General features: G+C 38.7%; 1 protein-coding gene across 4 annotated transcripts in view; it reads right to left on the minus strand.

Moving 5' to 3' along the window:
* NCOA2 (nuclear receptor coactivator 2) overlaps positions 1-25,171 on the minus strand; it is a 183,176-nt gene that overhangs the window by 5,854 nt on the left and 152,151 nt on the right. For all 4 annotated transcript variants that reach the window (XM_027894019.1, XM_027894020.1, XM_027894022.1 and 1 more), the window contains 10 exons: positions 21,144-21,354; positions 17,834-18,043; positions 15,662-15,877; positions 14,909-15,038; positions 11,753-11,918; positions 9,570-9,848; positions 8,646-8,723; positions 7,853-8,093; positions 5,979-6,156; positions 3,511-3,709 (listed from right to left, as the gene is read on the minus strand). In XM_027894019.1, the coding sequence (XP_027749820.1) occupies positions 3,511-3,709; positions 5,979-6,156; positions 7,853-8,093; positions 8,646-8,723; positions 9,570-9,848; positions 11,753-11,918; positions 14,909-15,038; positions 15,662-15,877; positions 17,834-18,043; positions 21,144-21,354 (1,908 nt within the window). The remainder of the gene's footprint in view (positions 1-3,510; positions 3,710-5,978; positions 6,157-7,852; positions 8,094-8,645; positions 8,724-9,569; positions 9,849-11,752; positions 11,919-14,908; positions 15,039-15,661; positions 15,878-17,833; positions 18,044-21,143; positions 21,355-25,171) is intronic.

Raw genomic sequence — 25,171 nt, forward strand, 5'->3', positions numbered from 1 at the left:
CTATTTTGTTATATAAATACATTTGCTTCAGAAGTCCTTAAAACACCCCACATTCTCACATTAACTTTTCTGACTGCAATAAATACTCAATCAGAAAAGTATGAGGAAGGACAGAGAAATGGAAGGGTTTTTATAACTTCCTGAAGACAAGTCAAGTGGTATAATCAGATATGAAATCTGACTAAAACAAGAACGAAGATGTTTTACAATTCCTTAGCAATTAGGTGCATTAATACAGCCTCCTGCTAATAAAGCAGAATTATATACAAGGTGTCTAACAAGAAAAGTTTCCTGCCATTCCTCCTGGATGAGCTCCTTTCATCCAATATGCTAAACAAAATCAAAATACTGTTTTAAGATAACTCTTCTTAGATGCCATTATAATTTTGGCCTGGAGAGTACTGTCATGAAGACAAGAACAAAGTAAGATGTGTGAATGGTGGAATACCAGGAAGGTTTACTTTGTTGATGCCTGGGGAAGCTGTTTTGGACAGAAGGAACCTGCAGACCTGGCAGCTAGCATTTCAGCATTCCTGGTAGCAGCCTCCTAGAAAAACACTAGTTAAGAGCAGCCCGAAGAGTTTTAATGTAATTATAAGAGAAAAGATGATAATGAGACAAGGTCTCACTCCTCAAATACATAAAAAGCCTCTAAGTATCATAAATAACAAGTCCATTTTGAACATAATCTTTTTACTTGGTAATGCTGAGAGCCCAGATAGTACACAAGAGAAGGTGGAGATGGTGAGCAGAAACTTAGTATTTCTGAGCTCTGGCTACATCTGTATGATACAGCATAGTGCCACAGTGAGAGAGGAGACAGAGCCAAGCAAGCATGTTTGGTACCATAGGTAATATACCTGCTTTTTACCAGGTAAATAAGTCCAGGGACAGCTTTTTACTATTAGGTAATACATCTTCCACAACTATCCAATAACATTGTTGAGTTTTTCTCAAAAGCAAGAATACATTTGCTGTGTAATCAGTGTTACTCACTGTGGTCAGAAACAGACAAGCATGTGAAGTTCAAATTATATACTACGGAACAAAAAATGACATTGAGTAAGTAAACAGAAGTGTAGGTGACAGCATAAGAAAAACCCAAACAGTGAATGAAATAGCAACAGTCAGCAGAATTACAGAAAACGCAGTCATTCTGAAAGCCACCAATAACAAGAAAAAGTCCAGCACAGTCTAGATAGACTGCTAAAAAAAGATGTCAAATAGTAAAAAAAACCCCTATGCCCTGAAAACAGAAAAGTTTCAATTTTAGTATTCAAATATAGAATTTTAGCTATTTATGTCTCTCAGGAAAGAAAATGTAAAGCAGCACGGCAAACATTCCTGAGGACTAAGAAGGACCGTCTCATGGCCCAGAAATGGCCCCTCAGCTGTCAGTTGGCCACTTCTGACCTAGATGAAGCATAAAACATTTGCTTGCAGATGACACAGTGCTGGGGTGGTAAACCAGAAGTAAAACAGGTTACTGATACAGTATGAGCCACGGCACTTTGCTTAAACCAACTCCATCTAAGAAATGCTATTTCATGGAGACAAAAGGAAGACAATACATTTGGGAACAAAGAACGCAGGTTTCATCTATGTAGAAAGTGATGAGGAGAACTTGGGGACATCATAAGGGCTTCAGTGTGACATTGTCACCAACAGAACCAAGACAACTCATGGATTGGATTACAAGCTGTCTCTGATTACTCTGTTCATACTTCTAGAAGGAGGTTACAACAATGGAGTTTAAAGAAGATCTACAAAAGGGAGTGATGGGCTGAAAAACAAATGTTGAGATGGATAAAAAATCCCCAGCCTATTCAGCCTACTGGAAGTTAGGTAAATGTTATCTTGAAACAAGATCTTGTAGTCTAACAGGAAGGAAAAGCAGTGCGACAGCTGTGCCTGTGGAAACAGTAGCCTGCATGGAAATCTTTGAAACAAAATCAGATCTCATTCTATAGTGCAGTTTCTCAATTCAGGTTCTTAGGAAAAACTATGCAGCATGGGTATCCTGAGAAATCAGGTCATCCCCTTTAAATCTCCACTCTTCTTTTTTGTTTTACTACTGTTTTACTACATTAAATGTGTGCAACTCTATGCACTTGGGACCTAATAATAATAATAAAAAAAGTCTGATATAACTGGGCTTAGCAACTGGGAATATCAGAGAAGGTGACAGATTTGGGAGTATCAAAATGACTTTCAGTCACCAGTATGTAGCAGCTGTAAAAGACAAATGTGATCTGCAACTATATCTGTCAGAGTATTCCAAGAGAAACAGGGAACAACTAGTGTTATGCACATGGCTCTGGTGCTTAGGAAATACTGATGCAAACCAGAACAGGTGCAGAAAAGAAAAGGGAATTTAAAGCCTAAGAGACTGAAAAACAGCGGCTTGTTTGGCTTACAAGAAAAATCCCAACAAACCCAAACCAAAATAATCCAACAATCTTAAACCAACAACAACAACAAAAAATCACATTGATAGAATCTTTCTAAAACACAAGAAAAGAGCTATTTAAGGTAAAGGACAATACTGGAAAAGAAAATACTCTGTTATCAAATTTAGGCCGGAGAAAGGACATACATTAACAACCCATTAATATAATCAGCTTTAAACTGGAACGTTATGGTATCAGAAAAAAGGTTTATGATATTGTCTGCCATAGAAGGAGATGCTGCCTGAAGACACAAAGGGTACTTTCCTGCCAATATTTCTAAGAAAATTCCATAATTTCAAGACTGCGTTTTGAACAAATTGGAGTTCAGCTTTGAAACAAAAATACAAACCTGTTAATCAAGAGGATTTGTTTGTCAAATACTTATTAATGTACTGTGCGAGCTTAATTGCAGGTCAACAAACAGAAATATTATTTTTTCTTATTTCAGATACCCTGAGTAGCAGTCTCAAATAAGAATGTAAACATTCTCTTGGCAGAAGAGGTTACTTACCTATTGATTCAGCAATCTCTTTTATATGCACCACGTTACAAGAAATGTGGATTTTGTATTCATGAAGTTGCCAGACAGATAGTTCTTGAAGTTGATTGCCTATTTATTCTCTGGTACTACACTGTGGCAGTCGAAGCATCTTCCACACCCTGCCCATGCCAGCATCTTTCACTCTTTTCTCTAGGAAACAGCTGCCTGCCATTCAGTCCTAGCCTGAATGTGCTATGGAAACTTATCCACCGAGAGCAGGAGCTAGGTCAGCATGCACTTTCTGCTGAAGTTTGGGAGCAACTACATGTGCTCGCTACAGTGGTGCTAGGTCAAAACAGGAAATTTAGATGCAAAAAATGCTCTCTGCCTCGTTGGTCACCTTGGTTATTCGAGTGCAGAGCTAAAACCAAAGCCCTTTTACAATCATAATTTCTCAAGAGAACTAGTAAAAGAAACATAATGGCTTAGAGCAGTTACAGCCCATCACAGTGGACCTGAAAAGCTACTGAAAATCAAAGCAAATCCTCTAGCTGTCATCTCACATCCTTAAATTCTCACCTGCTCAGGACCCATGGAGGACAACCCTGATGTAGGCACAGAGGTCGCTGAGGTCATGCTGATCTGCCCTGTCATCTGGTTCATGTTGTTCATACCACTTGTGTTGGTTGCCATGGATACACTGATGTTCATGTTATTGTTGTACATGCTGGTGCTTGCTTGCTGCCCAAAATGTGGTGGGGACTGTTGTGAAAACATGCTACAGCAAGGAATGGAAAAAGCAATGTGTCAGACTTAGAATGCTGAAGCCACTAAGAAACTATTTTCTTTTTAATAAATTTTAAACTAGAATTTGTATATACTGCCATTTATTCCAACTTCAAAGGAAAAACTACTTTTCAGCTGCATTAATGTCCGTGGAAAAGATTAAAAAAATTTAAGGTCCCATGTCTGTGCACAAAAATGCATGCCTTTGCGTGTGAAACTATGGCAGAGTACAAATCTGTTATGCATGTGCAGTAACAGCCAATTAGCTGTCTAAATGTGCTTTGTCTGTAAAAGGAAAGGAAAGGAAAGGAAAACAGCTTTTTTTCCTTCCAGTGTTAGCACAGCACAGGATTGTTGATCTGAAATTAGAGCTAGTCTAATAAACATTCTTTTTTGCAAAATAATCTATTTGCATGTATGAATACCAGATTTGCACATACAATTATGGGCAAGTGGGCTCACAAATACAGACATGCAATTGTGCAGAAATTTATTTACTAAATCTTAGCATCAGATTTTGAAAATGTGCCACCGTAAAGAAACAACATATAGTCTAAGACAATTATCCTCTATGTTCCTTTAAGGCCTTTCTGAACAACTTAAGGAGGAGTAACTGTGGAAGATCTCATCCCACATTTTATTCAGTCAAGTGCTTTCTGGATAGTATCTTCCTTCCTGTGATGTTGGAAGTTATATTAGAGACTTCTTTACATTTCCTGAAATGCACTTCACTGTTTTCATACCAGTCTTTCCTACTCTTCAAGCATAATCCAACAGTCAATGAAGAAATTATTACTGACAATAATTTAGAGGATCTGCATTAGACTGAAAGGCTGTGGAAAGGCTGCTGTGTGTCAGATGGCACACGATAACCACCTCTGTATCCATGGCTAACTTTTAGTGCCCCGTGAAGCACTGCTCCCACAGCTGAGGAAATCTTTCAGGGTTAACACTCAACCTTGCACTTGGGTACTCTGTTAGGCTATTGCTGTGCACTGTGAGACTTGGTGGAGTGCAACAGCATTCCGGGCACCGGACCAAACTTGGAAAATCCCACCATTCTCTTCCTTCCAATTCCATGTCTTTTCAGGCCACCTAACCCCATTTTTAAGTTGTTATCTGGATGGCTAACAGTACACTACAGATCATTGTGAATACTCAGTGGCTTGTGTAAACACATTTGACATGCCTCCGCTGTAGAGCTGCAGTTTAGCAAAGCCAACCACTAGTCTTATCGAGCTGCCCCTGGCAGAAGCCAGGACAGTGGTAGCTATGCCTCCTGCAGATGCTTCAGGAAGACAGTGAGGATGGGGTATGGACAAGGATGAGGATAAGAGATAAATCAGATGCTTTAAGGGGTACTTTATTTGGACCAGCCTCATCAATAAAATACTGGTGTTTTAGATTTATTAAATTTTTATCAACCAGTGGGGAAAAGATTTGTGCCTGGGGAAAAGATTTGTGCCTGGGCTAGGACAGTAAGAACAGCCTGAGAACTTCAGGATGGCAAAAGCACAGTGCTAGAGACAGCTGTGTGCACCCCGGTGTTAAGTGATACAGGCTGTACCTGATAGTTCCTTCCATATTCTAATGAAAGGCAAAGATCACTGCCATCTGGAAGCTGCCTACCGATAGTCTTCCAGCCCATTTGATTTGGACAGACTGATTGTTAGAGCGATACCAACCGGGGTGGGGGCCTCAAATGAAGAGGTGACTGCATGCATGAGGCATGCTACGATGCTGTCAGGGAATTAAATTATATGCTGACCTCCAGTATGTGCAAGCACTAATGGGCTGAACCTAGTTACACTCCAGCATTTAAAGTGGGAGGTGATAATCCAGTCACTGCAATTCCAGAGCATCAGGGAATGCATAGGCTCTGGCTCAGCTGACCCAGCCATGTGGAAAGCAGTGTGGGAGCAGAACATGAAAACTGTATGCAGAAGAAATGCATCCACACAAATGTTAGGGGCTGTTCACTGTGCAGCAGAGGTGCTTCTTAAGGACACACAGTGTTTGATCAGTTACCACAGATGAAGCAATGCATTGCGTGGATGCAGGTCTTTTAGCTATGCACTCACTTTGCCTTGTATGAAGACAGAATTTAAACCAATTCGTCAAGCCAAATTGAAAAGAAATCTCTTTTAGGATAGATAGTTAACAACACACTAACAATTACATAAAACAAGCCCATAAATAAGTGTAGACTGTAAATGACCCCATTACTCTGTGTGTTCATTTTGGTTTTGTTCTGGATTTACCTGTTACCACCCATATTCCCCTGTGCCCACCCATTCATCTCCGTAGAGGACTGATAGGCAGGATTAGCCTGAGACTGCTGAATCATGGGGCTTTGAGAGTGAGCCAGTCTTGGTGACATTAGTGGACTCTGAGGAGTGGTGGCCCCTGTGAAGCCTGGATCGGGCTGCTGACTTATACCTGAAGAAGAAAACAAGAAATTTACTCATTGTACATTCAGAGTTAAAACATGCCAAGAGCTCATACCTGCTGCTATATCTTTACACAGTCTTATTTGTATCACCTGGAACCTATAACTTTGTGTCTTAATGTGGGATTTAGATTTAAATCAAAATATCATTAACTAATACTACATGTATAATGTAAAAAAAAATTACTTTGTGTAGGCATGTTGGCTACCTGCCAACATGCCTAGTCACACAAGTGGTCTCTCCCCTCTACAGACTGAAAGAAAAACACTAGTGACTCCCTCCCACTCCCTAACTGCATTCAGAACAACAAATAAAACATATTTCTTTTCACCAAAATCCATTTTGGTGAAAGTTAGGCATGATCCATTGACTGCATGGCACCACCTTTTAGCAGTTAGGCTATAATTTCCAATTTTTTCTAAAACTCCTAAAACCTCAGCATCTTTGTTTCTGTGTCCCTGCAAAAACAAGCAGTGCCATTTTGTGCAAGCATTTAACGATTTTGTAAAATCAAAAAATCATATAAATGCAAAGAAAACCTAAAGGTTGTAAAAAAAACCCCCTAAGGTTGTAAAATGCCAATTGTGTGCAAAAATTTTGTTATAAAACAGGTCACTTTAGTCTTGTTCATTATAAGCAGCATACTGAACATAAACTAGACACTCAATGCTGGGGTAAGAATAAGGCATTATGAAATCTATTCTTATATTCATTGGTGTAACTTAACTTCTCTGTATTTTTGGTATATCAGAAAATGGGAATAATAATGTCTCTTCATTTTCATCAAGCAGTTACAAATACATGGAGTGAAAGTACCATTATGAAATGTTATTAGTGTTAGAAACTGGCATAAAGGATAACAGATCACTAAGAGTAGATAACAAATTTAGAATTGGATGGGCATAATTGGTTATAGCAGCAGAACTTTCACATAACATATTATTTAATATAATTATTGTATAACAATAACTATATGGAGGTAACTGCCCCATGCACCCCCAGAACAAAGTGGTATACAGCTTTGTGAAACACATGAAGAAAATGACATTAATTACTGTATTTACACAGGTTTAAGGACAAGGAGGGGAATGCCTTACCTAAAACTTATTTATATTAATAAATTCAATAATTAGTTGTTAATTTTACATTATAATGTACACATGAAGAACTTTTTTATTTTTTGGAAAAATATGCCTAGTATTTAAGCAATATCTCATTAACGAAATTTAAAAACTACATACAGCTTTGCTTCTGGTTACTTATGGTGTTCATCAATACCTATCCACATCTTTCTCTTCATTTGCACTTTTATCAGATATGCTGGTTTGTTTAATTCAGTCAAAATTCAGAGTTTGTCAAGCAAATACATACACATATATGAGTCTGCATGTGCACACCCACTTTTATCTGTATGTATCTATATATAAACAAACATACACATCACACTTCTACTATTGCTCACAAAAAAGAGCAATGCTTGGAGAATATGTGGTACTAGGGCTAGGAAAGTGGAAAGGCACTATATTCCATTTAAGGACTCCCAAGGGGTACAAACCCCCATGCTTCACACCGTTCTTAGGGAGCCAGGCCAGAGCCTGTGGGAGGAGGGCTTGGATCCAGCACTGAGGGGAGCACGGGGGAGTTAAGGACTGCCAAAATGCACTGAGGTGGGGTGGGACCAGTACCGTAGTTCGGAGGAAACGGAAACTGCTGTGCATTGGCCTGCGGGATCCGCGGGTTGCTCATGGTTGCCGGTATGCCACCAGTGGCCACCATGCTGGGGGTCATGCTCAAGCCTTGCCCTCGCATCATCAGCGTCCGCTGTTGCACCTGCTGCTGCTGCTGCTGCTGCATCTGCCGCTGTCGCAGGTGTTGGCTCAGGATCTCCCGCTGCCTCTGCGCCAGCATCTGCGCGTTGATGGGGCTCTGCAGGGAAAACCCATCAGCAACCCCTCCCAAGACAACCTCACCAATGGAGGCATCTCCACCACAGCAATCTGGAAGATTCCAGCTTTCCCCCCCCCATCACACAATTAACAATAATATGAAGCAGGAGAAACTAATCCTATTAATACTTCTGTCAGGAAAGACTTCCAACAGTGCAAGAGTCACTAAATGAACTAATACCGGTGTGTTTAAGGTTGCAGCAACTTGTAATTGCAAATAGAGCAGCTCATTAAAAAACTCGCATCTTTAGGAAATTAGAAGCTTGGTTAAAAATGGAGTTATATCATATCCTTAGTAAACAACCACCTGTCCCATGTAAATATGGGAAACTCTCATAAATAAAACAGTGAAGTATTTCCTGTCATGTGGACTGCATTATTTGTATTCAAACTGTATTTGCTGTATAGCAAATATTACTGTATTTTATATACAAATATAATATACAAATATTACTATAATATTACTATATTATATGAGGGGAAGAGAGAAAAAAAGAAAGTGACTTTTTTTTAAAAAAAGTATTTCTCTCACCTGTGTTGGCACTCCAGGTCTCAAAGACAGATTCATATTGGAGACGCTGCTGATTTGATTTATCAGTGGCTGCCGATTCTAAAGAAAAAAAACACAAACCACCCCAACAACAAAACCCAAAAGTTTTTAGAAGGAAAGGGAAAAAGGGAGGTGTTACATACAGAGTTATACACATCTGCTTCCCCAATTGGTTGGTTTGTAGACCTAGTTTTACATATTCAAGCAGGGACTAATTGTCCTCCTCAAATCCTATTATCATGCACAGTATGCTGTTTCCTAAGGAGATAATACACCAGAGAAATAATAACACAGGCACTAAGATGTTTATACCAAACTTCCTCCCTTCACAGTTCCTGTCAATTTTCAGTTTGGGACTGGACTGTTGAAGTTTACTCCAAATTAGACCTTCTCCTGATGTTGGAAGGCACTGATGATCTCTCCATCTCCGATACAAAAAGCATTGATATCTCATTTATAGTACTGTGAACCGATATATTTAAAAATGAAACAAGAAAAACAACCTAAAACAATCTTCAAAAGTAGACCAAAGCCAGGGGGAAAAAAAAGGATGTAGGTAACAGGCAGCAATAAAAGCAGTTAGATTGGTGGAAGAGTCAAGATACAACAAACAGAAAAAGGCTCGTGTAACAAAAAGCACCGACGTAACCTCGCTCAAAGACTTAGTGAGACCTAGGCTTAAATACTAGTTATATGGTATTATAGAAAGAATAATGTAAAGATGCCAAAGGAAATCAAAAACGAGAATCTGCAAAGTACTGTCCTGTCAAAACTCATTGTGACTGGCGTTTTTAGTTTAAAAGTGGAATTCAGCAAGATCTGGTCTATTTGGAGCAGGTTGACAGTACGTGTCGCCCAGGAGAGGTGTCTGGGCCAGCGTGGAAGCGGGTGTGGAAGGGGACGTACCTGCTGTGCCTGGAGCCTGTGTTGCAGCTGGAGCCGCAGCTGGTTTGGCTGGTTCTGCACGATGCCGGCGGGCCGGAGGCCGGGCCGGGGCTGCATGCGCAGGGCGGTGTATCCCGGGCGCTGCCCCATGGCGTGGAAGCTCGGGTCCTGCATGGGCGCGTAGCCGCCCTGCGCCATCTGAGCCTGCGCCGCGTACTGCTGGGAGAACACGGGAGCCTTCTGCTCCATCAGGATGCTGGACTCCTGGCTGGGGAAGGACTCGGGGTCGACAGCTTGGCTCTGCAGAAATACGGGAACAATAGGAACAGTTGGTGGGACGCAGTTTTTCAGAGGATTATATGAGACTAATACAGACAGCCTGCAAAAACAACCTTTTGGGATGTGAATGTTTTTAAACAGAAAATTACGTAAGTTTGCTTTACCTCAATATAAAACTTAAAAATAAACATAACTGTATTTTTGACTATCAAAACATATCCATGGAGACAAGAGACAAATTCCTCCTCTCTTTTTTCTTTTCTTTTTTTTTCTTACACAAATACCCACAATCTTTCTCGTGTTCCTAACACAACCATTATATCACTCTGCTAATGAAAAAAACCCTGAAATGACAAATGTTGGATCAAAATCTGTAAGTGAAGTGATGGCAGCATATTTTTGCCATTGAATCTGGGATAAATTCACAGACTTCACAAATGAATAAGTAGATTTTTTTCAGTATCCTTAAACAAAATAATGACCTCGAATAAAGATGCCTGAAACTATTACAGAAGTTAACGTGAATGGAGTGCCTAATTATTTCAGGGCACTTTTGCACTAACTGATTATCCATTAGCATAAATAAGGTAACACAATTCTAACCTGCATTCTAGATATGCCTTTAATATTTGCTCTAGCCAGAATAATTTTATAGCTTATTCCACACTGACCTTGAAAATGAAGTTAATCTAAATTTCTGCCCTCATGAAAGAAAGTCTTTAAGCTGCTATAAAATGATCAATGGCTATTTTAAGAAATATGTTTTAAAATGAGACAGTTTTCTTATCTGCAAAACTCTTCCACTGCTTCCATTGAGGTATTAATTAAATAGAAACGTATTTACCACTTAGTTTGAAATAAAATATTATTCATATTTTCTGGTGGTGGTATTCCAAAACCTATGTAATATTGCATGAAAGTTTCACACCGCAAAATTGAAGTTAACCAATAAAATGTATCTCCAGTTTAACACCTCACTGAATTCTGTGTTGCACCAAATAGGCTTGGAGATAGCTTTCTCATGTTCAAAGCAGAATTTCATTGGTCCTATTTCATATCTAAAATGCAGACATGGTTCAGAAGTTATGTTCAGGGTGCTGATGAGTGCTGGAAAATGAAATGGGTATTCTGGGCTCCTCTGAGAATATAAAATCATCATATAAACGTACAGTTGATTTTGGAAATACAATTCTTATGCTAGAAACATCAGGAACTAACTTCTCCCCAAAATATTTTTATTTTTACTGTATTTTTTTGCACCATATAAGATTTAAATGGACAAGAACTAAGTGAAAGCCACCAAAACTAACTGTCAGGGAAAATGGATAAAAAAGCATAGGACAATTTCATGCTACAAAGTTTAGGAAGCATGTTCATAATTAAAAAAAAAAAAAAATTATAGTTTAAGTGCTTGGAACGAAATCTGCTGCTTCAACTGAAACTCATCTCTTAACACCTATTAATCAACTCAGGGAAAAACTATGGGTGAAATGAAACATTACAGGTTTGCTAATCCAAAAGATTGTTGCCCTCATCTCACAAAAGGCTCGATCCTGCTCCTAGGTTTTTGTGTTCATATTTTCCTCTTTCCTATACTCTGTTGCTGGCTGCCATCACACCTTTCTCCCCCAGAGGTGTTATTCTGACCACTATTTTTTTTGGTTTTGGTCAGTTTACTTGCATAAGACAGGTCAGAAGAAGGAGATCTAGATGAGGGTGGCAGGGGAGAGGAGGAAACACTAAACCTGAGGCTGAAGGAAGCTTTTCAGGTGACACTGACACATTAGCTAGACTTTCACCAAAAGATGTAACTCCATCCTAGCTTGCAAGAAGTGTTTTATAATCCTGTTTTTCAACCCCACCTTGACAACATATGTTTTCAAAGTAACTACTACATGCAAAATGCCATGTCCCACACTGTATACCTGGCTCACTAATTCTGGTATTCCTAGAGCCCGGTCGATTTCTTCTAAGCCATCAAAATTCCTTAATGCCATGTAAAGCTGATCCAGGAGAGCACCCTCATCACTTGGTGACTCTGATGAAGGATGATTACACAAGAGATCATCTGGTGAGCTGCCAAACGGTTGCCTGTGAAAACATGAACACAGCGTTGGTAAACAGCTGCTGAAAAACAAGAAATAATATCAGAGGATTAGTACTCAAATTGAACTAACAAGTGGAGACAGATTTCTTTTAATCACTGACAATTTTGTTTAGAAAATTATTCTGCATGAAAGTCATGCTACCCAAAGAAGTAACTAAATAGTGTGATTAATGCCTGTCAAGACCCTACAAGCGTGGTGTATCTGACAAGCAAGAAAGCACACCAAAGTTACGCCTGAGTGCTGATTTTATATTACAGGGTCAACAGTGGAACAGAAAAGTCAGTACAGAATATAGTCAATGAAGACAGAAGGCTAAATAATTGTGTTTTTTTAAACTAATTGTAACTTTGAATTTCAGGTGTCAGATTAAGTATACTATCATAAGTAGACTCTCCTCTTAGCTAGTTTTCTATCAGGCTAAGCAAGCTGAAGAGGCCACAGAGGGCCATGGATTGTCTGAGCTTGCAAAACTGAACATCTGGAAGAGCTGGGCAGAAGTAAGAGAAAAGGACATTCTCCTTTCTGTTTGCAGCAAAACACGGCATCAACTCACCCCATCTGCACACCCCATCATCAGCTCACCCCAACTGCACACTTGGGTACCACTTTATACCACATAAAAACCACATAACTTGGTTATGCGCCTTGGAAGGACATCAGCAAGAATTTGGATATTGTAAGGCAGAGTGTGGTGGCTCTACAAATCCTGCTTACCTCACCCCTGAATCTGTATGCAAAGCACACTCACAGTTACAAAGGCAGAATAAAGGTTTGTTCTAAACCCAAAGGACGAAACTTTCTAAGAAGCAAACTAAATCTGAAGTAACACCTTATCTGCAGGCAAATAACACATTTTTGTTTTGCAGTTCACACACCTGCCCTGCTCCATGCACGTTACTACAAGACTACAACAGCAAATATAAAGAGCAAAGCATTCTGCAAGGAAGGGCAGCTACAATATGCACATCATGGAAGAATCTCATCCCAGATAATTACTCGGATACAACAAAAGCTGTCACACACAGAGGGAAGAAAAGCACTATATATGAACCCTTTTTACATGTCTGTTTAGAAAAACAAAGAAACATGTTTGTGTATTTAGTTTCCATAATGAGATATATGGTTGCCATGGAAGTCTAATCTCTATGTCAAAGCTAAGCAGAAGAGTTGCATCGTCAGGCTATACACTGAAAACACCCAAAGGATGGCAAGCAGGAAAACTAACCAAAATGTATTCTTTTTCATTAGATCCTAGACAGTAAAACAAATAACAGGATATATATGACATACCCTTAACACACTGCAAAGTATTAATCAATCTCATATAGATGTTTCTGTAACTGTCACAGATGGAATTATAAATCAGCAAAGGGAAAGAACAATTAAAAAAAAATCCTCTGATTCAAATTGCTTGCAAACTTAAAGGTGACCTATAAGGGATCTATGATGTAGAAAAACAATTGATGAGGCTAGCAAAACAAACCTCCCTGAAATTGCAAATGGGCATGAACACACATGATAGGAAAAATTTTTGTCAAATCTGTATGTTAAACAACGACAACTACTTACAACTACAATTTCCCCATTTCTTTTATATACTGGAATGATACTTTTAATTTTTTTAAAGAATTATATTTACTCATTTAATACACATGACTATAATCAGATTATAAAAATACTAGTCTTGGGGATTAATAAAATAAGAAATGGCAGCACCAATCAATTCATCATCTGTTTGGGTGTAAATGATCAAAATATGATTACTTTCAGAGGCAAGGCAATGTGAATTTTTTTCATCAATTATGAAAAATGCAAAGGTAGAAAAAATGGAAGAATTAACTACCTGGCTTGCTGACCAGACATAACCCTATATTTTATTTTAAGGTGTAATTTTTAAAGTGAATAATTCAGTTATGTAAACTGCATTTTCCTTATGTATACCTGAAGGAAACACCAGGAAACATCTTGAAAAGCACAGAAACTAACAAAGAAAATGCCACATATATTTATGGATAGTATTTTCAGACATCCTAATGAAAATTAACAGAACATAGACAGAAGATTACCATTTTTTCAAACATACTTTTTCCCAGTTGTTTCCATTTCCTTTTGTTTTCATTGATCCCCCCATTTGCTACAGAAAAATATTCCAACTTATGCAACTGAAAATATTTTTATAAATTCGCACTTGCTTGTCCATTTTTCATCACTTAGACAGTCCATATATATATATATATATATATATATATATATATATATATATAGTTTCTATAAAGTAAACTGCAAGCCTTTAGGAGAAGACATGGCTCTTTTTTAAGAAGCGTACACCACTTATCATAGCTTTGCCATTATTTAAAAAGTCTTAATGAACAAAGTTAACACATCACATATGAGTTCACAAGTGGTGCTCAAACTGTAGTTCTGTTTACCTGAGAAGGAGCTGACTTCAGGGAAGAAGTGGCCTTCCTTTCACTTCATCTTTCCTTCCTCATCTTTTACAGAATTTAGGTCAATTAAAAAAACCCCAAACAAAACATAGTTAACCATGTCCTGCATCACTTAAGATGCTACCCCACTGCAGGAGGAAACAGCTATCTTGTAACTACACAGTTATGGCTACTAGTACTGGCATTTTTTCACTTTAGTGATAATTATTAACAATAAGAACACCAAAATCAAGACAGAATCATGCCAACGTTAATGCTTTAGAGTCGAAAAATGGTGCAAGTACCTGAAGTGTCTGGCAGCATTCACTGTGACACAGAATTTTCAATTCTTTCAACACATTAAAGGGCAAAGAGAGCATTTATAAGTATTACTGGAACACACATACATTTCATGAGCGTAAAATACTGTAAGCATTAAATTGATGTACATTTGGTGAATATTTTATGCAGAATTTTGTTTCCAGGAGGTATATAAAATACAGGCCTGTAAAATCTCTCTGTGTTCTGACGTGACACCAAGACTCACCTGTTCTGATTACCAAAAGTTGCCTGTTCTATAGGCAAGATGCTGTCTGGCCATGGTGCAGTCTGATTTGGAGGTGCCTGTTGTTGGCTATACTGAGGTCCTCCTATGTTCATCTCCAATTCAGATGGCCCTAATCAAGAAAAAATAACCATTGAAATGAAGTTACTTTCATGTAAATTCTTTCCATTAAATTATCTATGTTATGGTAAAAGCAAATAAAAACATTAAGACTTCAGTAACGTTACACTTAGAAGCATCATTACTTTTTTGTTAAAGTTTGCTTTTAAAGTTTGAGAAAACATGAGAACTCTGAAAGTGGTTCAAAATTATAAAGTAGCAGATACAATATCATAGATGCAAAACTTTATAAGACAAGCGCAAAAAAAAATAGTATACAGAGCCAGTATCATAAGTACTTGCTTTAAAAGTGACCAGAAACACAATGTTCACAGCACTTCATCCAAAAAAACCTCTACAGTCTTTAGTGAACAGGAGCAACTTCATATCCTCTTTCTTTGGTCACACCACTGAGGAGCTATAGAGTAGCAAGAACTGTCCGTCTCAACACATGCATTAATATGTAGTGTTTTAGACACCTTCCTTCCCACATCCACAGGAAATTTTCACTGTGCAATATGGTCCTCATCAAACCTATAACTGAAGTGAGTATTTTTTTCTTTTTTATTCTCTGCCTCATCTTTAACAATCCAGCATATGCCAAAAAGCAACAATTCCACACGCGCCCTGACTTACCCATATTCATGACCTGAGATGGAAGCATCTGCCTTGGGCCAGCCTGGTTGCTGGGTCTCAAGGGGATGCTGGCCGTGGGGTTGCGGATCATGCCTGCCTGCACCGGCCTGTTCATGGCGCTGGCTGTGGGTGCACAGCTCACCCTCACAGCAGCAGCCTGGCTTCCCCAGTCTCCAGAAGTCATGGCAGGTCGAGGGGCATTGCCACCGATCATTCCTGTGCAAAAGCCAAACAGACTTAGGTACCAGCACATGATTCAGAACAGCTTTAGCACTACTGTTGCCTGATGAGCTGCATTTTTAGCAACAAAAATGCAGCAGTTTCACTCAAGGCACAATGTACCACAACTGCCCATCCAGATGTGTAAAGCTACAGAACGATGCCTTAGTCAAGGGACTGGAGATTGTCATACAATTTACAAGAGGAAGATCCCCTTATTATTTCCAAAATGCTGTTCAGAGAAAGTGTTCCCATATGTAGTCTGCAACAGGTGCTGAGGGTGTGTGGATAGCCCTAACTTCCTTCCTCAGGAAATGAATCACGTTTTCTGATTTGTATGTCACTGCTTTACTTTCCAAGTGCTAAATGAGAATGGAGACTTGAGTAACAATGTGTTAACGTAAACATGCTTACAAATTAGAAGGATTGTATATAAATTCACATTCTGCAAACATCTTTTGGTGACTTCCTTTATTTGGAACCTAGAGCCTTCTTAGCTTCAAGGCTCACCCAGATAATCTCGCATCAATGTACACTGCAGGGAAATTACTCACAGGAACTTTCCGATAGATGCTGAAGTTCATTACCGTTATTTTAGGGGAAGTCCTCCCACATCTACTGTAAACAACTGATATAGTTTATTTACACTTGGAATATATAGAATACTACACTCTGACAGTAGCCAAAAAACCTCAACCAAACCCCAACACAAAAAAAAACCCTAAAATCCAAAGATGGGCATTCATAGTATTTATACATTTCAATTTTAATCAGTCAAGAGAACAGGTAAAACACTCATTTCAGATTGGACTATTGGTTCAGATTTGTTTTTCCAGTTGCATTTTGCAATATCCTTAAATGAATACTAAAAGCCACACAAATAATTATTACTCATCAGTTCAATTACTCAGTGGCAAATAACCAAAGAGAAAAACTGCCTGAAGAGGGTCTCTGTTTCGTCTGCTGTACAAAATTTGCTTTAGTGTTACATCCTCAGGTTTGTTCTATTTGTGTACATATTCTATCAGCTGAAATATGTGGCGTGCTTGAGCAAGGCAGGAACACAATAATAATCTCTAATTTGTACACATAAGATGAATGAAATCCTCTAATATGTATACAGAATATGAAAGTAATAGAACACTTAAAAGAATACAAGTTGAACTGCTTATATAAGCTATTTCATTATCTGGCAGCATGTCTTTTTTTAATACCGATGTGAACTAAATATAAAAGTTTGATGCTGAACAGCCACCTGAAAGGAAGGACTTACAAAGCCCGTTTATTTACTCAGAGTTCTTACAGCTGTTGTCGCACACTTACAGTCTCAGACTGCACATTAGTTGAAGTAAGTCCACCAGCCAGACTTTGCTTGTCAAACATGCTATGACACTTTGTGCATTATTAAGTGAACATGTAACTGTAACATCCGATGGTTCTCAAAAAGGTTATGTGCCAGAAAATGATGAAAACATCAGCATTTCTTTAATTTGAGAACAAAGGCTACTAAATAAAGGATAATCAATGGCAAAACCAAGTCTGTAGAGATACATATTTTAAGGGCAACAGTATTGCCCACAAATTTGTTTTGAAAGACCCATCTCTATAGACTAGTGGTTCATTTGCTTTTTTTGAGGCAGAAAGATTGGATTTTTACCTATCTAAGCCTCAGCTGAATCTGTAGTATTTATGTGAACAGACTCTAACTGCCATTCCACTGCGTTCATCTAGAAATTTTCAGGTAGGTGAGAAGCAGTGCTTAAAGGCAGGACCAAAAATAAGCAGACACAGATATTCAAAATAAATATGCCAATACATATCATCCCATGAAACACGATTTTTTCCAGACTTTTTGGAAAGTAATAACCCGCACTTGTAATAACCCCAACGTTAAGCTACACATGCTATAGCCTGTCACTAAAGTATATTAAAAAAAAAGGAAAGTCAGCTTACCTGTGCTACTGTTGCCTAAAGTTCCTTGACTTCCTATCATCCCTTCATTCCTGCCCATCAGACCCGGCTGAGGTATCACTGAGTAAGGGCTACTCGTCCTTATGGGTGGGAAAGTTCCTGCACCTGTTGGGTTCTGCAGTGTGATGTCAAGTGGTAAATTCTGGTTTGGTAATAACCTGCCCAGTTGCCCTGCTCGTGGGTTATTAAAAGCTAGACAGGAGGAGCAAAGAAAAAAAGCAAAGTTACAAAATGGAAACTTTACAGGTTAAAAAGAAAAAAAAAAAAAAAAAAAGAACCCAGACACAATTAAAGCTCTTGGGTTGAGCTATTTAATGCTGCTTAATTTACCCACTCCTATCTGTCTGAGAAACATCCCTTCTTGACATTTTAATGTAAATTTCAAAATGGAACATTCTGACACTAAACACAAACCAGATATGATGTATATTTTAAAAAACTTCAAACGATGCAATTTAACTGACAGTAGAGCCACTACAGCAAAATACACCCCTATGTGATGTGCATACTCCTGCCAATTAATCTTATACCTAGTAGGACTGTAATTGCATGCAGATGTCATCCTGAGGCAGATTGTTAGGAATTATTTCAGTTTTGAGTGTTTTCCAGCACAAGCTGTGCCCCTGAAGAAGTTAGCAAAATTAAGGGCAGATTGAGTCTATATTGGATCCCATACCCCATTTCTACATGTCCCTCTTAATGACTTTTGTAAAAATTTTTTTTCATTAATAAAAATAAATACTTCCATGATTCAGCAACAAAAAATAACTGGTCCACAATTAGAGCTGTGCCACAATAATATTATGGTAAAACAGAAAATTCCTTGATGGTTACTGTCACCTTTATGTAACTATTTTCTTCTGGTCTGTGCTCTTAAAATCAGCCTCTGCAAGGAAAACTGCCTCAGAAAAGTGAGTTTCAGATTATGATTGGCAAGCATCTGGCTCAGCTAGTCTTTGGGCAATGTTCCAAAGCACAAAGGCATCTCCTATGTGCACAACTAGTTCTCAAAACATGAATCGAACACTGACCTTGTAGCTACGATTCTATTTCCAACCATCCCCACAAAATACATACAAGTAAATTATGCATTGTGAAATAATTATTATTTGCAGTACTTCCTGATAGCTTCCCCTAGTAGAGGTTCTGATATAATAGCATCCTTAAAGCAACTTCTGCATTTCTGTGTTCATCACATTTCAAAGAAGTTAAATAACTTCTTTCCTATTTTAGACTGAAGTAGTGCTACTTTTGAATTTGGAAACTTCGATAAAGTTTAGTAAACTTATTAAAAAGTACAGAAACATTCTATTCTAAAGGTCTCTGACTTTTGTTCTTATTTTATAAAACCAGACTACAGGAACTCATTATTCTTTTTTTTAATGTAAGTTCTCTGCCAGGTGAATTTGTTTATATGCGTGTATAGGAAACACTTCACATCACAGACACCTAATTATTAACCACGAGATCAAAATTTTGTCTTGTTTGTCTGTTCAAACCAGGAAACAAAAATTGCTCATGAAACAAAAATGACCTCAAGATAAGGGGCATCATCAAGTTTAAGGACTGAAACAAAAATGAACTTAAGTGACAGTTTCAGAATAGTTTGCCTCAAAAGTTTGAAAAATCACATGAGTTGTTGTATGTGTGGTTTTGCCAGGACCCCCTGATCTTACAAAAGGAAAGTTGGAAATGCAGCACAAAATAATAACGCAGCTGACGAACTGTGATGGTGATTAGATCACATATTCTGGTCGGGATGGGACTTAAGGAGGCTCCCTGTTCCCGTGTAACAGACTCAAGAAATTTGGCAAATCTAGCAGCTTTTTCTTTTAACAGATAAAAATATTTTAAGTATTTTCATGTAAAGCCTGTAACATGAAAGCTGGTTATTTCTTCAGAAAAAAATTAGTTAAAAGCCCCCAAACCTCTATTGGAATTGTATATGATTTGACATTTATTCTCCATTGCTTTTCTGTGAGCATGAGAAGCCCCTCACTATTTCTATGCATCTGTTTTCTGTGTGTTCTTCTACTGAAAACAAAGCAGAAGTTTCTAGGGAAATCAGGCACAGACACAAGACTGAGCCAGGGGAAAAGGTTTTAGGGTTTTAACATAGATGGGAAACAGGATGCTGCTTTTGCAGAACTGCTGCTAACCACCAAGTCACTCTCAATTACAATCATACTGTTACTGTACTGTCAGTAGCTGTGCAAGCAGATTTAAAGCTAGGTTAACTCTAGAAAGCCAAAAGGCTCCATTGGAAGGAACCAACAAACCTTGTTTCAGGAAGAATATACTAAAGACTTTACACGCATAGATATTTTCTTCTGATTTTTGTGCTGCTGCTGTTAGTACGCCCACACTTGGAAAAATGAGTACCTTAAATCCAAACATCTTTCTCTGAGTAACATTGATAACAAGTAATTATTTAAGGATATGAAGTGCCTTTAATATGAATTTAAACACTAATATTTACTGATAGAATATTAATATTTATTTAAACATTTCCAAGTAGTTTGGGTTACTTTGAAAGTGGCCCGGTGTTATTTTGATATTATAAAAATATCTAAAAATATTATCTAAAAAGTCTTATAAAAAAGAAATCAGTTTACATCTAAGGAAGTAAATAGATGCTGCCACCCTAGCCAACAGGAGTAAAAAATGAAGCAGTGGCTTTTTATGCTATTTTATTCAACATTACTTGGTAAGATTCCTGTCCTGCTTGCTTTCCATTATCCTATGGTGGTAAACCAACATTTCAATGCTGATTTGTAAGCTAATTAATAAAGTTAAGGAAAGCTGTCAGCGGGAAGGGACTCAATTAAAAGCCACAATTTCAAATTAAACTTGGACATTCCTCTTTATCTTCTGTCCTTCTATTATTCTTGTGGTTTCAGAAGAAGACTCTCCTTCATTCATCTTTTGTCCCTTTTACTGCAAGAGCTGCCGGAAAGGAGTGATCTGCATCACAAAAAACCACTCTCTATGCCAAAGCCCTCACAACGGCAGCATCAGATACAGCAGGGGACATTTGATTCATTTTGAGGGTACCCCTTCAAACTCCTCAGAGGTCACAGACTTCCAGAGTGAACTCGGTGTGAATTAGACTTAACCTCCCCGTGTGTTTTGAAATGGGACGACCGCAGGTGGCGCTGTGTCATCATGCAACACCAGAGCACGACAAGGAGCTGGCCGGCTCCTCCCCCAGCTGACCCAGGGACACCTTGGCCCCTGCTCTGGAGGTTCACAAGCTTAGTGTACACGCGTGTGGAAGGCGGAGCGGACTCACTGCTCTGTGAAATCCTCATTGCTGGTTTCTGGGTGGCCACCGCCGCGCCAGGGCTGCTGTCACTGGTGAGCTGCATGAGGTCATTGATGATGGCTTGCTTGTCGACCGAGCCCGCTGGCGCGCCTGGGCGGCTATCTGGAAAAAGCTGTGGTAACTGGCTGTTCTGCAGGTCATCCAGAATCTCTTCCAAGTTATCCAATTCACTGCCTGGCTGCAACAGAGAAAGCACAAACCCACAGTACACATCGCTGCTCGCCTGCTCTTGGCATCCTGCTCACACCAAGCCAGGCAGCCTGCAACTGTTACACCTGCACCAGTTTTGGATGCATCCAGCAAGACGCCCGATGTGGAAGAAGCTCACAAAGCTGTTGAAGGCAGGCTTCCCAGGGCTCATCTGCCTTGCCCGTGGGGAGACCAGTGTGGCACTGGCACCCCCCTTCAAAAGCCCAGCATCAAGATGTATGATTCCACATGGTTCATACCTCGGACAACAGGGAGACTCTCCTTGTGCACTCGGTGATCGGTGCTGACAGCAGGAATAATTTTGGCAGGAGAAGAGATCCAACAGTGCTGAAGATGGGGGCTTACATAGGTATAACTAATATTTCTTTCAGCACAGTCATATTTCTAGTCTCTTTACGACTTGATTAAAAGCATATGATGGAAAAGTTGCTTCATGGCTAAAACAATTACCCACATGCTTTTTCTTTGTCACGTTCAAAATCTGAATGCTGAATAACTCTATACAAGTTAACTGGCAAAAACCACACATTTCAATAAAGTTCAATAAATAAAAACCTGAGAACTAGTTACTAGAATTTGGAATTTATTTTGCTAACAACTTCCGAAATAATTGAAAAAAACTTCTCTAGAGTAAGAAAAGAGAAATCTAGTTACACTTATTTAAGTAGAAAATTATCACGAAATAAAGCTGGAAGAAAAATTCAGTTCATCCTATACTAACATAAATACTGACCTGCTTGTTTTTCTTAAAAAAGTTGATTTTTGTAAATACTCTTTTTTGTCAGCTTCTCTGTCTGTAAACTCTAAGAATCAGAATACTTCTATGACTGAAATGTGGAAGTCATAACAACTATATTCTCCAATCCCAAACCTTTGAATAGGGTAAAACTTGGGTAATAATTAACAACAGGGAGTCCAGTCTCAGTTACCAGCAAGCTGCACAGGAAACATATTATGACAGTATTTATAACAAGTATCTACTCAGAATCAGCATCTTCATTAGGAAATGTGCAGTGATGGAAGAGAGGCAGAGTGAGCAGCCAGGCGTGAAGGACAGGAAACTGAGAAATAACACCACAAACATGCACAACTGAAACAGAATTCTTCCTAAGTTTTTGTCCTTCCCTATATCATGAACTTCTGACTTACTGACAGCACAGAGCACAGGACAACGTCAAAATACCTGAGAAAGTTTTAAACTAGCTACAGAGGCTCTTGCAGGTTAGCTAGGAAGCACTGCACATTGTACACTATGTACAAAACTCCTGCTGCCACATCTAACCTGCTCCTGGGAAGCCCAGCTATTTTATTCAGAGGTAGCTAAAATGCCCAAGGTGACACCACTATATGCCTTTTTTGGGTGATTGGCTGCAAATAAACACGGTATTATTCTTTACTCCTTCTACATCATCTCCTAGTCTTACAGATTGGAGTATAAGGTGCAAAAGAGGAGGGAGTTTACTCCATTAAAAGGCATCATGTGGGCGATCTGGAGGCTGGTGTTATTGGCAAAATGGTAGGAAATCACAGAATCAGAAGACTGGAGGAAATTTAAAACCTCAAGGTGAGATCAGTGTATGCCATTCCCTACAGAAGTTCATACAGCAGCTTATTAAAAACATCCAGCGACAAAAAATCCACAGCTTCCCTGGGGAACTGGTTTCAGCACTCTGCCATTCTTACTGTTCTTGTTTTTTTTTTTTTGTCAGCCTCAATGTAAAATCTCTCTCACTGAAACTGAGGCCTTTCCTTCCACTTGTATTTTGAATCTGGAAAATTCTGCTCCCCTGTCTTTTTCTAATTTTTCTGTATTTGAAAACATGTGCCCTTTGGAGTTTCTAGCTGAAATAAATAAACTACCTCAACTTGTGACTCTTTGTCAGCATATAACCTGCTTTTTAGACCTCCTTGTTACTCCTGTGGATTGCCTTCAGTTGATCCACACTTTTGCTGAAGCCATGTCCGGAACATGGACTTAAAATGGAGCCTTACAGCTGCTGAGAAAAGCAGAAAATTTACTCTACACATGGTATGCTTTGATGATGTATTCCAGAAAAGCTGTAATTTTTTAAATTATGTGACATTACTGACTCAAACTCACCTTGTACTCACTGTGATCCCTAGACACAGTTCTGAAAAAGTCCTATCTAGTCAGTTGTTCCCTCCTTTTTTTAAAAAAATCTGTGACATTATCCTTGACTATCGATAATAAATAGCATTTATTCACCCTGAATGTTCTAACATATTTTCTCTATATCTCCTCTTTGCAGCTGAATTTGAATTCTGTCCCCCAGTGTGCCTGTAGACATTCAAGTACCACACACATCTTTACTAAGCATACGCTCTATTCTCCCATCAGGTCATTTAGGTTAACTAAAACACCGAAAAGCTCTAGATGCTGCATGAGCTCCTGCAGCATCTCCATTTTGACAGTGAATCCCTTCAATAACTACTGCGTGTGTAATGATTTCCAAACAGCTTCCTACCCACTCACGGCAGATTCATCTTGACCACGCATCTGCAACCTGCTTATGAGAATGCCAGAAGTAAAAGGGCCAAAGAGTCTTACTCAAACCTAGGCACATGGCACACACTGCTTCTCTCATGTCAACAAGCCCGCTACCCTCTTGCCAAAGGAAAAAGGGTTGGTCCAACATTACCTGTTTTTGACAAATCCCACTGATGACTCACTACCTTCCAGGCAATTACAAGCAGCTGGATGGACACAGCACATTGACAAAAAAGGCTGAGCCAGGAGGAATCAAGTGTGATTCTTTGAAGCCTAAATCATGGCATGGACAGGGGGTAAGCAGATTCAAAGAAGTGCTCCAAGAGACAGCCATGAGTGATGTTTATAGGAGCTGCAGTTTGAGTGATGGGAGATCTGGTACAAGAAGACTGCAAGAGCCAGTAGAAGAGACTGATATTGAGTATCATAAATTATAGAAGGATGATTCAATACTCTTTGGGGAATTAAGACATATGGCCTTCATTAAACATATCTGAGACAACAGTGAAGGGAAGTTTTATATGTTGTAAGGGGTTTTTTTTGGTTGGTTTTGTGAGAGATTTTGGGTTGTTCTTTCTTTTAACATTCTGGCTACAGCAAATTGTTGTTTAAACATTAGGTGTTAAAAATAATAACAACCCCAAATCAAACCCAAAACAATGCCAGCAAAGAACATATTGATCCAAATGTGTCAGAAAACAGCACTCCCTAAAATGCTTTTAATTCCTCTCAGGAAGTGGGAAAGGAAGGCCAAATAAAACAGATGTAATTCAACAACAAAAATACATAATCTCACCCTTTTTTTTTTGTTTAACATAATCAATATTATTTTTGATGAGGGTTCTCAACTGCTACAGAAGTTCCCAGATAGGTTTAGAAGTAAGACCAAGCTATGATGTTAGCCTAAGTCTTTCCAGACTCACCCTCAAACGGCACCATATGTGCAGAAACTAGCATTAAACTATTTACTTGGTTTCATAGGATTTTTCTTTTATTTATATTCTATATTTATTTTGTTAATGGTCTAAGTTGAACTTTATGTAAATAGAAGGCACACCTTAACCTCCCTGCAAAACAATTATTTGTCATGAATTGGGGGGGAAAAAAAAAGAAGTCTGATAAGGTGGTAAGCATCACAAGAAAGTTTTTGTGCATGAATTTTCACTATTTCTAAGCAATGCAATTACTACAATGACACCAGAACTTGGACTCCAAATGCCAGAAAGCATAAGACAAATTATTCTTAGACATACTTTTGCATTTGAAAAAAGTACTT

Source organism: Empidonax traillii, unplaced genomic scaffold (assembly GCF_003031625.1).
Source record: "Empidonax traillii isolate 1590-97213 ecotype Southwest subspecies unplaced genomic scaffold, ASM303162v1 scaffold414:size517879, whole genome shotgun sequence".
NCBI classification, from domain to species: Eukaryota; Metazoa; Chordata; class Aves; order Passeriformes; family Tyrannidae; genus Empidonax; species Empidonax traillii.